Source organism: Hoplias malabaricus, chromosome 5 (assembly GCF_029633855.1).
Source record: "Hoplias malabaricus isolate fHopMal1 chromosome 5, fHopMal1.hap1, whole genome shotgun sequence".
In the NCBI taxonomy this organism is placed as follows: Eukaryota; Metazoa; Chordata; class Actinopteri; order Characiformes; family Erythrinidae; genus Hoplias; species Hoplias malabaricus.
The window spans coordinates 5,057,769-5,072,563 of NC_089804.1; the positions used below are offsets into that span (position 1 = coordinate 5,057,769).

Here is a 14,795-nt window from a genome sequence, read left to right on the forward strand (position 1 = left end):
GATATTATGATGTAAGGACATTTCTTAAACCACATTATTGTATTTTCTTGCTCTAGAGGGTACATAATTTATTGCAAGAAACTGTGAGGACACATTATCTAAAATATAAACCAACCTCTCTTTGGTCCGCTAGTGCTCCTATGTACAGTTACAGTACACTGAAACATTGACAGAAACCAGATTCAGTCATTTACTCCTACATACAGTTACACTATTTAGATACTGAGACACTCTGACTCTGTTCTTTCTGCAATGAACTTCATGCTCAAGTGTTATCTTATTTTATGTATGTGTGAATAAACAATCAAGCTAATATTATTATATAAATGTTAAAGCAGCATGATTTGCCTGATTGTACTTTTTAAACATTTGAAAGGAGCGTTCTTGGGAAATGGTCCAGATTAAATTTATAAAACCGGAAAGAAAGAAAAATCCTTATAAATTATCTGTTTTGTGTGAAAAAAATGTGCGCCTTTGCTGCTTTTTCTTGTCTCCTGGACAACCTTGGAGCATGCATTCCTCCTAACAGATGTCACACTCATTTGAATGGTTATCTTACAAGTTCTGTCTGCTTCACATCCCCAAAGATCATAGTCATATTTAGGGATGTCCCAATCCAATCTGATCGGTATCAACTTTATTAAGTTTGATCTTAAACTTGTTCCTGTTTCTTCTGCGATATTCTTCTTCAGTGGTGGCAGGCTCACACTCCCTCCTCCTACCTGTGTAGAGAGAGAGATGAACACAGAGAGAAAAAGTGAATTGGCTTCAGTGTGTGTGTGTGTGTGTGTGTGTGTGTGTGTATGAAGGCGAACTGCCTACAGAATATTCTATTTGAAGGTTAATTGGAGTAGGTTTTATAGTTACTATATTATAGTAGACTTCTTTGTAGTATTGATTGTTGTAGTATAATACACTGTAGTAGATGTATTTTTGTAGTTGTATTAGTTTTGTAGTAGTTGTATAAGTATTAATAGTAGCATTATTAGTTTTTATATTGCTAGTAACTGTAGTAGTAAAATTTGTAGTAGCAGTATATTTTAGTAGTGCTCTCAATATTAATGCAATGCGCATATTAACACATGGCAATTTAATGCATTCATTTTTTTAATGTTGGGGCGGCACGGTGGTGCAGCAGGTAGTGTCACAGTCACACAGCACTAGGGGCCTGGAAGTTGTGGGTTCTAGTCCCGCTCTGGGTGACTGTCTGTGAGGAGTGTGGTGTGTTCTCCCTGTGACTGCGTGGGTTTCCTCCGGGTGCTCCGGTTTCCTCCCACAGTCCAAAAAGCACGCGTTGGTAGGTGGATTGGCAACTCAAAAGTGTCCGTAGGTGTGAGTGAATGTGTGTGTGTCTGTGTTGCCCTGTGAAGGACTGGCGCCCCCTCCAGGGAATATTCCCGCCTTGCGCCCAATGATTTCAGGTAGGCTCTGGATCCACCACGACCCTGAATTGGATAAGGGTTACAGATAATGAATGAATGAATGAATGTTAAATAATCATTTACCAAATTTGGGCAAAAACTCTTCTTATAATTCACCCTTTATACAAACACTAGTGACATATTAGTCTCTGTATTATTTAATGATGTAAGTGTAAAGACAAACCCATTCTATATGTTGCAACAAAGGCACAAGGCAGAGGTCTGTCAAGAAGTTGCATCACACAGATTTGCATTTTGTTCCTGTTTATAGTGTCATTTGTCTGGGTTCACTTACAGCCACCACAGTTCTACACTTGAGACTTAATACAAAATATTAAGACAACTTCATATGTCCCATCTTGAATGGGCGGGGGGGGGGTCACATGACCTACATTTCCCATAAAATCATGTGACATACCTGAACAGGCTGGCCAACTTCCTGTGTTCCTGGAAACACCCCTCCTATGAAAGAGGCCCCCATACATCAGCAACACTGTTGTCCCTCCTCCTTCCTCCTGGGTGCAGCGTATAAAGCCTGTGAGCTTGTGTTGTTTTCTTAACTCTCTCAGAATGGAGTCTGTGCTGAAATATTTGGACTGGACGACGGTGGGCTTGGCCCTCCTGGGAGGTCTTCTCTCTCTTATTGTGCTGGAGATTTTCAGGCTGCATTTGTCCAGAAGCCAATACCCCCTTGGACCCAAACCTCTACCCTTCTTGGGCAACATGCCTCAGTTTGTGAACAACCCAATGGCTTCCATCAGATCGGTCAGTTCTGTTTGAGTATAATTAAGTTTTTTATTGACAGACAGTTATATACCTTGATTTTTTTGTGTATTTTTTGATACACAACAAGAGGTTAAAGAGTTTAACTTGTATTGGTTGTTTAAAAATATACCTGTACAGGACCCTGTGGTTCTGACATTGTAGAACTGGTCCACGCCAGAGATACTAGACATGTCTAGTGTCGGCTCTACTGTCGCCTGTATCTTCTTGGTAATTTTACAACTCTAAATGTACAGATTGGGTAATGGGTATTCTGCTTGTAAAGGGTCAGAAAGTAAAGGGTAAAGGGTCCTGATCTCTCTCATCTAGGCATGGAGAACTCTTTTTTTTCACTTTTTTTTTTACCTCAGAACTTATGAACGTATATAGACATTTGCTCATGCCACATTTGCTAATGAATTAATGTGATATAATTATAAAATAGGGTGGCTGTGTGGTGCAGCAGGTAGTATCGCAGTCACACAGCTCCAGGGACCTGGAAGTTGTGGGTTCTAGTCCTGCTCTGGGTGACTGGGGAGGAGTGTGTTGTGTTCTCCCTGTGTCTGCGTGGGTTTCCTCCGGGTGACTGTCTGTGAGGAGTGTGATGTGTTCTCCCTGTGTCTGCATGGGTTTCCTCCAGGTGACTGTCTGTGAGGAGTGTGGTGTGTTCTCCCTGTGTCTGCGTGGGTTTCCTCCGGGTGACTGACTGTGAGGAGTGTGGTGTGTTCTCCCTGTGTCTGCGTGGGTTTCCTCTGGGTGACTGACTGTGAGGAGTGTGGTGTGTTCTCCCTGTGTCTGTGTGGGTTTCCTCCAAGTGACTGATTGTGAGGAGTGTGGTGTGTTCTCCCTGTGTCTGCGTGGGTTTCCTCCGGGTGACTGTCTGTGAGGAGTGTGGTGTGTTCTCCCTGTGTCTGCGTGGGTTTCCTCCAGGTGACTGTCTGTGAGGAGTGTGGTGTGTTCTCCCTGTGTCTGTGTGGGTTTCCTCCAAGTGACTGATTGTGAGGAGTGTGGTGTGTTCTCCCTGTGTCTGCGTGGGTTTCCTCCGGGTGACTGTCTGTGAGGAGTGTGGTGTGTTCTCCCTGTGTCTGTGTGGGTTTCCTCCAAGTGACTGATTGTGAGGAGTGTGGTGTGTTCTCCCTGTGTCTGCGTGGGTTTCCTCCGGGTGACTGTCTGTGAGGAGTGTGGTGTGTTCTCCCTGTGTCTGCATGGGTTTCCTCCGGGTGACTGTCTGTGAGGAGTGTGGTGTGTTCTCCCTGTGTCTGCATGGGTTTCCTCCGGGTGACTGTCTGTGAGGAGTGTGGTGTGTTCTCCCTGTGTCTCCGTGGGTTTCCTCCGGGTGACTGACTGTGAGGACTGTGGTGTGTTCTCCCTGTGTCTCCGTGGGTTTCCTCCGGGTGACTGACTGTGAGGACTGTGGTGTGTTCTCCCTGTGTCTCCGTGGGTTTCCTCCGGGTGCGCCGGTTTCCTCCCACGGTCCAAAAACTCATGTTGGTAGGTGGATTGGTGACTCAAAAGGGTCCATAGGTGTGAGCATGAGAGTGAGTATGTGAATGTGTGCCGCCCTGTGAAGGACTGTCGCCCCCTCCAGAGTGTGTTCCTGCATTGCGGCCAGTGATTCAGAGTAGACCCTGAAAATTATAAGCGGTTACAGACAATGAATTAATGGATAATTATTCAACAACTTTTCCATTTCAAACTATTACAATTTGCTGCAGTCGTAGTGTTAGCAAAATTATTTTGAAAACAACATCTTATGGGAAACGAGATAAAATGAACAACAGCTGACATCTTTCATATAACCAATATCATAGCTTCATAAAGAACTGTTTTGCAGGTGTGTAAAATAAATATACACGTTTCACCACGATTAAGAGACTATACTTTTCAGCTTCTTCAAACATTGCAGCATGGTGTTTTGAGGGACAGCTTTATCATGTCATCTGTATCATTGATGTGGAAAAATGTTAAATTCTAAACTATGAAATGTTTGTGAAGCTTGTGGATCAAATGAAAGAAAGTCCATTCCCTGCAGAAGAGAACCAGGGCCATGTCATAATCAGAAACAGCTTGGAAATACGTTTATTATTGCCTCTTGACCTCTGTTTTAAGCATAATTTTAATTATACATATAAATAAATATATAGAAATATTAAATGTTGATTATACATTCGTATCACACATGAGCGGGAGAATGGAAGATTAATAATTATTTTAGTATTTACTTTTGTTTCATAAATCTATGTAAATTTGCTTCCTCTCCAGTTGCTGAAATACGGTGAGATAACCTGTGTCTACGTGGGCAGGAGCCCAATAATCGTGATTAATGCGCTGCAGACAATGAAGGAAGCGTTTGTTAAGAATGGGGCTGCATTTGCTGGGAGGCCATCCATGCCAATATTTGATTGGACCACTGGGGGTTATGGTCAGTAACTCAAAGTATTTCAATGACATACATGCAATGATGTTTTTATTTATTTTTATTTATTTGTTTTCATGTGGATAAGAGCTTTTTTATTACCTTTTAAAATGAGGTAATATTTTAAAAGGTACAAGTTATGAAGAAGGGGAGTCTGTGACGAGTGTGGTGTGTTCTTCCTGTGTCTGTGTGGGTTTCCTCCGGGTGATTGTCTGTGAGGAGTGTGGTGTGTTCTCCCTTTGTCTGCGTGGGTTTCCTCCGGGTGACTGTCTGTGAGGAGTGTGGTGTGTTCTCCCTGTGTCTGCGTGGGTTTCCTCCGGGTGACTGTCTGTGAGGAGTGTGGTGTGTTCTCCCTGTGTCTGTGTGAGTTCTCTCTGGGTGCTCCAGTTTCCTCCCACGCTCCAAAAACACATGTTGGTAGGTAGATTGGCGACTCAGGATAAGGGTTACAGACAATGAATGGATTAATTAAATTTTGACAAAGTCACATTTTTAGTGCATTACCTCATTAATTTGGGAATCTGGAGCTCCCACCAAGCCCAGGCAAGTGGAAACAAGGCATCGCAGTATGTTTTCTGTTATCTGCCTAAGTCTGGAAATATAGGATGAAATTCCCCTTTCTGATATAGTACTACATCTACCATAGATAGCAGCCACTTCACCAGAGCCTCTTCAATGGACCCGCATTAATGTTAGAGCCAAAGGTTAAATGGAGCACCAAAAAAACTGAGTACAGAGTAAAACAGGGGAAAATATAAAAAGAGAAAAAGTAAAGGGAAAACAGAGCAAAAGTGACTAATAAGCTAGCATTTCTGCTCCGTGAATCTCCGTGATGGGACCTTACATTTGGTTTAAACAGAGACTCTTTCTCACCAGGTGATGATGGTGGCCGTTCTAAACAGAGCTGTTTAGACAGAGGGGAGAACACTGCTGCCTGGCTTGTGGTGTTTTGACCAAAATATTTTACTTAAGACCCCAGAATTGTTAAATATTATATGGCCCCATATCTCCTCAGTCTATCTGTCTCTACTCTTCTTTTCCTCTCATAGGTATCATAATGGTGACATATGGTAAGGTCTGGAAGCAGCAGCGACGTTTTGCCCTTCACACACTACGTAACTTTGGCCTGGGAAAGAAATCCGTGGAGGAACGAGTGGCTGAAGAGGCACAGTATCTCATCAGAGAGATGCTCAAAGAAGAAGGTAAATAAATAAATAGATAAAGTAGAAGGCTGGTCCTGGTGTGTTTCAGCTTGTGTTAATGACCCTTTAATGTCTGATCCACCAGCACAACACACACTAACACACCACCAACACGTCAGTATCACTGCAGCACTGAGAATGATCCACCACCACATCACACCTGCTCTGTGGGGGTCCTGACCATTGAAGAGCAGGGTGAAATGGGGATATGAAAGTATGCAGAGAAATAGGTGGATTACAGTCTGTAACTGTAGAAGTACAAAGTGCTTCAGTATTGTTAGTGGAGCTGATAAAATGCACAGTGAGTGTAGATACCAGGTGGTTGTTCCTAATCCAGTGATCATCCAGTGTATATCTGGACTCAGAAGTTGATTCTCATGAAATCCTTTCTCCTTTGAAAGTAACTACAAAACCTGAATCTCATACTGTGTTTATTACTGTTTTGAGCTTAGTCCATTTTTGCACATTAGTTTATACACCTTTAAAGAACTCTCTTTATACTTTGTACTGAACTACATTTCACTTGGGTTTAACTGAAGTGAATGCTGGAAGGGTCTTTTGTCATATCCTTCCTCATCATGTCCATTCTGTGATTTTTTTTTTTTTATTTTTTTTTTTAAGGAAAGCCTTTTTACCCCATCCACCCCATAATGAATGCAGTCTCCAACATCATCTGTTCCATTATATTCGGAGACCGCTTTGAGTACGACGACAAGCGCTTTGCCGAATTTCTGCGAATTCTAAGTGAAAACATCCAGCTCGCTGGATCAATCTCAGCTCAGGTAACGTCCAGCAATGACATGGTTTTACAAAACAACACTAGAGGAAAAAAAACAATATAAGTTCTTTAGAAGAAACTATACTGAGAGATCAGAGGCGATTGCTCAAAGACTGCAAGGGAAGCTCAGCTTCCCCTAAAATGTCAAAAATAAGTGATCAAATATATACTGTTGTGTGTACATGTCATTGAATAAATATGCACTACAACGCGCTCAACCTTTGTTCAGAATCAGCTTCTTATCACTGGTAAAGACGCTCAGCTTCTGCGTGATGATTGGATGATCTGTCTGAGGCTGAATCCCTTTTTGATTGACAGCAAAATGAGCGATACAGCGATCCTTTGGTGTAAATATTCGTGGGAGCAGTAAATTTTCATTCTGTTCTGAGTTGAACCGGAGACTTTCTTAATCCTCTTAGCGGCATTTTCTTTGTTAAAAACGACTAGCAACAAATTGAGCTTCTATTTCTGATGGGGTTTTTGTAGCTGCTTGTGTTTGGAGACTGACTTCTAGCACACTTTCTGACTTCTATCGCAGTTTCTGTCCAGCGAGTTCTGCTGAGCCCCTCCACCGTCACAAAGCACTCACAGGCGGACACACTTCACATGGGCCAAGGCCGTTTAAGCAGCCTAGCTCTGCTGGCCATTGAGAGGACACTAGTCAAGTCCCTGGAAAAGACGCCTTGTTGGTACGACAGGGTCACAGATCAATTTCTTGAAAAGGAACGGAGGGTAGAATTTACGTATAAATTAACCGACACATTTTATGATGTAGGCTGAAATTGAGCTTCCCCTCCTTGAAAGACCAGCATCCGCCACTGTGAGAGATTAATTAGAAAGCTCCCTCTGAAGTCATGCTACTTATGCAACCCCACTGAACACCTTAATGTGCCAGGAGAAGACCAAAAGCAGACAAATCAAATCAAATTCATTTGTATAGCGCCTTTTACAGCTGATGTTGTCACAAAGCAGCTTCACAGTTTCAGAACAGAACATTTAAATCAAAGCCCAATGAGAGCAAGCCGAAGGTGACAGTGGCAAGGAAAAACTCCCTCGAGGCTGGAGGAAGAAACCTTGGGAGGAACCAAAACTCGCAAAGAGGAACCCATCCTCCTCTGATCAAACTATAGATTAAATTTTAAATGATCACCAATTAAGTGTCATTATGCTACATAATAATAATAAGGTGAGCAGCTGGTCTGGTCTGGTCTGGGCCGCAGGAGAATCCAGCAAACAATCTTCCATCTGTGGGCCACCATTTTCTCAGAAAACTGTAAAGGGAAGCAGTTAGTTTAGTTGAGTGCAGCAGAGAATAAGAGCATGTGAATATTTTCATTAGTGTAGTGACGGATCTGACTGTAACAGACTGGGAGGAGGGAAACCAGAAGGAGCTCAGGCAAAGACATCCTTCTGCTCCAAACAAGAGAAATTGTGAGCACATCATCCGGGTTTTACCCTGATTCCCCATGTCATGAGTTCCTGAAACGACAACCTTAAACTAGACAGAGGTTAGTTGCCAAAGGCTAAACTGAACAAGTGTGTTTTGAGCCTAGACTTAAATATAGTGACTGTGTCTGCGTCCCGAACACTAGCTGGGAGATTGTTCCAGACCTGAGGGGATTTGTAGGAGAAAGCTTCCCCCCCCTCGCTGAAGTCTTATGAAATCTGGGTACTAGTAAGAGGCCGGCGCCCTGAGATCTGAGTAATCTTGGTGGTTTATAGTGAGTGATGAGGTCTTGCAAGTATTCAGGTGGGAGACAGTGTAGGGATTTATACGTGAGTAAAAGGATTTTGTAATCAATACAGAATTTAACTGGAAGCCAGTGAAGGGCCGATAAGATTGGGTATATTTGTTATGATCAAATTTTCTAGTTTTAGTGAGGACCCTGGCTGCAGCATTTTTAATTAACTGGAGTTTACTCAAGTTTCTGCTGGAGCATCCTGATAAAAGTGCATTTGCAATAATCTAATCTTGATGTAATAAAAGCGGGAACTAATTTTTCTGCATCTGGGAGGGATAAGGAATTTCTTAACTTAGCGAGGTTCCGAAGATGTAGGAAAGCTGTTTTTGTAATGTTACCTATATGCTGATCAAATGATAGATCTGAATCAATTATAACACCCAGATTTTTAGCTGAGGAGCTAGGGAGAACAGGGAAGTCAAAATTATGTATTAAGTGTGATACCTTATTTATAGCAGGTTTTGGACCTAGAAGGAGAACCTCGGTTTTGTCACTGTTTAGCAGAAGAAATTCTATGACATCCAATGCTTCACTTCTTTAACACAGTCCTCCATTTTCTTTAGTGTTGGTTTGTCATCTGGTTTGGCTGATATGTATAACTGTGTGTCATCTGCGTAACTGTGGAAGGTAATGCCTGCTAATAACTCTGCCCAGTGGCAGCATGTATAATATGAATAGTAAAGGTCCTAAAATGGAGCCTTGGGGAACTCCAAATCTCATTTTTGTATGAATAGAAGAAATATTATTTACTTTTACAAACTGATAGCGATCTGTGAGATAAGACTTAAACCATGATTGGGCCATTCCTGTTATTCCAACCATGTTTTTTAATCTTTCTAGCAGAATAGTATGATCAATTGTATCGAAAGCTGCACTGAGGTCGAGTAGAACTAGTATGGATACACAGCCTCGATCAGAGGCGAGAAGGAGGTCTTAACTAAAGCCATTTCGGTGCTGTGGTGTGGCCTAAAACCAGATTGAAATTTTTCATATATGTTATTCTTATGCAAGTATGACCTAAGTTGTTGGGCTACAACTTTTTCTAATATCTTAGATATGAAGGGAAGGTTAGAGATAGGTCTGTAATTGGATAGTACACTAGGATCAAGATTTGGTTTCTTGATCAGGGGTTTAATAATTGCTAGTTTAAATGCTTTGGGTATGTGACCCAGTCTAAGGGACGAATTTATTATTGTTAAAATGGGATTGATTATGACTGGTAATACTTCTTTAAATAGTTTTGTTGGTATTGCATCAAGTGTGCAGGTCCTACAATTTGACGAGTAGATTATTTTCTCCAGTTCTAGCTGTGGTAGTGGGTCAAAGTCCTCTAGTCTTTCTTCTATGTTTTGTTCTATAACATCCACACCAGATGACAGACAGGCTGGATTTAGTAATATCGTATTTATTGTTTGTCTAATATTTTCAATCTTGTTGTTAAAAAAGTCCATAAAAGCATTGCTGGTGTGAACGGCTGGGATCTGTGGATCAGTAGCTGCCCGATTGTTTGTAAGTTTAGAGATTACATTAAAGAGTGCTCTAGGATTGTCTTTATTATTTTCAATCAGTGAGGACAGATGTGCTGAACGTCCATTGACGAGTGCCCTTCTATATTCGATAAGGCTGTCTTTCCAGGCACAGTGAAATACTTCCAGTTTAGTCGATCACCATTTCTGCTCTAATTTCCTCACGGTTTGTTTTAGGGTGAGTGTTTCTTCATTATGCCAGGGAGCGAGTTTTTTCTGTCGTAGCTTTTTATGCTTAAGTGGTGCTACACTATCTAAAGTTGATCGAAGTGTGTTATCTAAGTAGTCCGTTAGTCTGTTCACATCTTTCATATCACGATAAAAGATGCCTGGGCTAGCTAGCACGAATAGTAAGAAGACAGAGCACTAACTGCCCAGAGAGATTTGTCTTTATGCTTCAGTAGAATTAGATTTGTTTATATTAGAATCACAATGGCAGCTCTGGAGTTTTTGTCATCGTGGAGTTTTTTTTAGACATTTACAGATGTTGAAATGTACAGCAGAGATGAGGATATTGCTTTATTCCTGCTTCATATGTGGGTAATATTGACTTACTTTTCATATATTCACTTAAGGAGGAATGTCTCTAAATTAAAACTAAAATGCTCGAAGTACAAATGAGTTTCTGTGTTAATTCAAAAAGTGAATAACAACTTACAGACAAGTTACATTCCAGCCATGTACAAATGTATTTTTTCTCCCTCAAACACAGCATTCCACCTTAAAACACGCAGAGCTTCTGAACATAAACAAAACAGAGAGAACAGCATTTCCCCACAATTGTAGGTGTCCCCTTTACATCAAAATTTAATCATAATTAAATCATGCTATAAAGCGTGCTGTGTTAGATCTGGGCAGTTTGCATTGTCCTCTGATTTGGCAACATGTTTCTTCAGAAGTGTGTACTTACCCCCATTGTCCAGAGGGCTGGTGGCCCTTGTGTGATCAGTGGAGTTTACCTAAAAGCATTTAATTGGAAATGACTAGTAATTGTGTAAGTGCTAGTCCCAGGGCTAGGCCACATCCAGCCACCTATTTGTTTCCTCCCTTTTTTCAGGATTTTCCTTTTAAGGCACTGTGTTGCTGGCTTTCTACCTCAGCGTTTGTTTTTTGTTTTTTTTCTCCTGCAGATCTTCAACCTGGCTCCTTTCCTTAAACACTTTCCAGGGTATCACCAGAAGATGAAACGGAACAGCGATGCCTTGATGGGGTTCTTGCATGAAGTTGTGGAGGAGCACAGGAAGACTCTGGACCCAGAAAATCTTCGTGACTTCATCGATGCTTACCTGGTGGAGATGACAAAGGTGAGCAAGACTTGGCAGCGTTGAACCAATACTCCTGGAGATCTACCTTCATGAAGAGTTTAACTCATATGTGTGAGGATGGATTGTGCTTTGACATGCAATTCTCTAGTTTACTACATGACATCATCCATTTCAATTTGTGCTCTTTCCGCAATGTTTTCTGGGTATGCATGGGTCAAGCCTTGCTTAAAGGCTTTCGCATTCATTTTATGCAAAGTGTTTCTTTATAAAGCACAGTTGTGGTGCTGTGAGATTTGTTTGCTCTGTTATGAGATGAGATTTCATTTTGAAAAATAAGACTCCTGGAAGCACAGAGAGCTGGTGTTTTGACCCCTACTGTCGACGTCGAACCCCACTTTGACTTCCCTCCCGCACCAAAAACAACACGACCCTCACAGTAACATCAATCAGTTATTGGTTTTCAACCTTAAATATCATTTTAGTAGGCATTTACTTTTAATTCTCAGTTTTTGCATTTAAATGTTTTCACTTTAAATGCTTTAGTTTGAGGCTAATATTGACCTTTTTAGCCGGGTCCACCTTAAAAAGGTGACTATGCAGAGCGACAGAATCACTAATCACTTACAGTATAGCACACAAACGACAGACTTATAACTTTTAATGCTGCTGTTATTCTGTACTTTGTTTTGTATAAATCACAAAAACAGGTTTTACACCTTTAGCCCTCACAAATGCGTCTGTACGTTACATTGATCCCGGAAATTCAGAAAAGCCAAAAGAAACAAACTGTTGGAAAGGGACAAAGTGGAATAGTTAAGTCCCTTATTTTTGAAAAGTACAGTGATACATTGTTATTGTACATTGTTTGCCATTGTTTCTCTCTTGTTTTGAGCAGCAAGAGCCAGATGAAGACTCAACATTTCATGAACAAAACCTGGTCATGTCCACCTCTGACCTTTTCGGGGCTGGGACCGACACGACCGCCACTACTATCAGATGGGGTCTCATTTACATGATGAACCACCCTGAAATACAAGGTACAGAAGAGGGCATGGAGAAATATCTCAGTGCCGCAAAGAATAAAGAACAAATAGTCATATGAAACAATATGAAAGATGCAGAATTTTAATGTTAACATTTCATTTTATTATGATAGTAGCTACTTATACAATGTACTTTCATATTAATAATTAACAGTGTACTGTGTATTTAAATGACTGGAAATCTAAGTAATGTCCCCACAGACTGTACAAGACTGTGAATGTGTTTGTGTGTTTGGTCATTGGTGGACCACATTCCAGAGCGTTGTCATGAGGAGATAGTGAGTGTGTTGGGGTTTGACCGCTCTCCCTGCATGGACGACCGCACACGGCTGCCCTTCACTCATGCCACCATCCATGAGGTCCAGCGCTGGGCTAATCTCATCCCTTTGGGCGCGCTCCATGAAACCACAGAGCCAGCCGAGCTGCATGGATACCACCTGCCCAAGGTAACCATGGAGGGATGGAGGGGTGAGTGGTTGAGCAGTTGAAAAGCTGAATGGATGCATGTTTGAAAAGAGGAATAAAAATAATAACTGTTGAGCAGATGAGAAGCTAAAGGAAGGAGTGTATGAATGGATGGAAATGCCAATGTAAAAATGGATGAAAGAATGAATAAAACAGATGAAAAGAAATGAACTGATGTAAAATAGAGACATATGAAAGAATGAATGGTTGATTTGGGCTGAATTCAGGAATTAAATGATATGGAATGCCTTCAGTCCTTACCCCTACTCTGAGGTTAAAATGTTTCTACATCAGTATCTCTTTTTCCCATTGGTAGGGAACACAGGTCATGGTCAATTTTCTGGCCATCATGACTGACCGAGAGCACTGGAAGTATCCAGACACGTTCAACCCAGAGAACTTTCTGGACGAGAAAGGACAGTTCTGCAACAATGACGCCTTTGTGGCATTTTCTCTGGGTAAGTCTGATCAGAGATCAATAACTGATCACATTGATTTATCAGTCTACTCAGTCTTTAGGGGGTACTTTATGCCACTTTTCCACTGCATGATGAGTAAATAGTACTTAATGTAACCACTGCTGTTATTTTGGTTTCCAAAGCCTGCTGTTCCTCTTAGTGATGGTGTTTGTTAGTGGAAAATGAGCCAGGTATCGGGTACCAAATGCGAATATAGTCAAGTAGTGTAGAAACCATGCAGTGGAAAAGCACCAATAGATGAAGTGTGTACTTCATTTGTTTGTTTGTGTGTGTGTGTGTGTGTGTGTGTGTGTGTGTGTGTGTGTGTGTGTGTGTGTGTGTGTGTGTGTGTGTGTGTGTGTTTATATATCTGTGAGAAGAACTATGGAAGTCCTCAGTGGAAAGAACTGTTAGATATAAATCTTCCAAGTGAGGAGCCTGATACCTCCCTATTCTCGTTAGAAGAAATTGAAAGAGTGTCAGAATGTTTTTCGTAACAGTCTGAATTCTCCTGACATTGTTGTGATTAATGAAGGAAGAGGGTGTTTGGTGAATTGGATGCTCCGACGATGGCTATATAGAGTTGTGTTACACCTCTAAAGTCCTAAAGTATCAGCCACTGATGGAGACTTACTGCGAGTGGCTATTCATGTAAAATTGTTTTTTATCTGGAGAAGACGCTGTCATCTGTACCCATGAGAAATACATCCTGTGAATTTAATCATGTACTGTGTAATGACTCTGAACCATTATTTGGATTTTATGGTGTTTTATTTTATATGTTAAATCCAAATAAAGTACTATAATGTGTGTGTGTGTGTGTGTGTGGTGTTGCAGGTCCGAGGTCATGTCTGGGTGAGACTCTCGCGAAGACAGAGCTCTTCATCTTCTTCACATCTCTGCTCCAGAGATTACAGTTCTCCTGGCCTCCAGGAGCTCCACCAACAAACCTGGATGGTATTATGGGGATTATCCGCTCACCGTTCCCTTTCAATACAGTCTGCCACAGCAGAGAGACCACCCGCTGAGTCACAGCAGACCACCCATACCATATATATTAGAAATTACTAATTATTACATTTATAAAACTGTATGTACCCAATTATGATGTAATAAATAAATTAAACAAGTCAGGTCTAAGACATCACAGTATGATCAATGACTACAACTTTCATGAAATAATGAATTTACATCACAACAATTTTATAATCAGATCATTCTTAGTAAACAAAAAAAAAATAAATTAAATAATACAATAATATATTTAGGTGTCATATGGTAAAAAAAAATACACAAAATTAATCATAAACTTCTATTTATCCCATTTTTGACCCTAAATCCTGTATGTTCCTATTTAAAGTCAGTGCATATAGTTCCATGTTTAAAAGTGATGTACTGAACTTCAGCAGAATGTCTTTCTCACCATGAGAAACCAGCACTGAGCTGTTACCTTCGGCAGTTAACACATCTCTTCCTTATAGAGGACATCTTTCATTTCTGCATTAAAGCCCACTGAAATACTGAAAAACACCAGCTACAGCCATTTACTCCTACGTACAGTTACAGTGCATTGAAACACTGACAGACACCAGCTACTGCCATTTACTCCAACGCAGTGGTGGACTTACACTGATCGAAAGGCAGCAGCAAAAAGTAAAACGGGCACCCAGCGAACGACACAGGGACCCAACTAGTGCTACAAAAGTAATGATATTAT

At 41.1% G+C, this 14,795-nt stretch overlaps 1 protein-coding gene across 1 annotated transcript; it reads left to right on the forward strand.

The window, feature by feature from the left end:
• The first annotated feature begins 1,925 nt into the window (after nucleotides 1-1,925).
• LOC136697969 (cytochrome P450 2J5-like) lies at nucleotides 1,926-14,197 on the forward strand. The gene is made up of 9 exons (XM_066673336.1): nucleotides 1,926-2,186; nucleotides 4,446-4,605; nucleotides 5,649-5,801; nucleotides 6,423-6,583; nucleotides 10,978-11,151; nucleotides 12,008-12,149; nucleotides 12,414-12,601; nucleotides 12,937-13,078; nucleotides 13,916-14,197. Exons 1-9 carry the CDS (start codon nucleotides 1,992-1,994, stop codon nucleotides 14,104-14,106), a joined length of 1,506 nt encoding a protein of 501 aa, XP_066529433.1. The 5' UTR covers nucleotides 1,926-1,991; the 3' UTR covers nucleotides 14,107-14,197.
• Nucleotides 14,198-14,795: the final 598 nt, after the last annotated feature.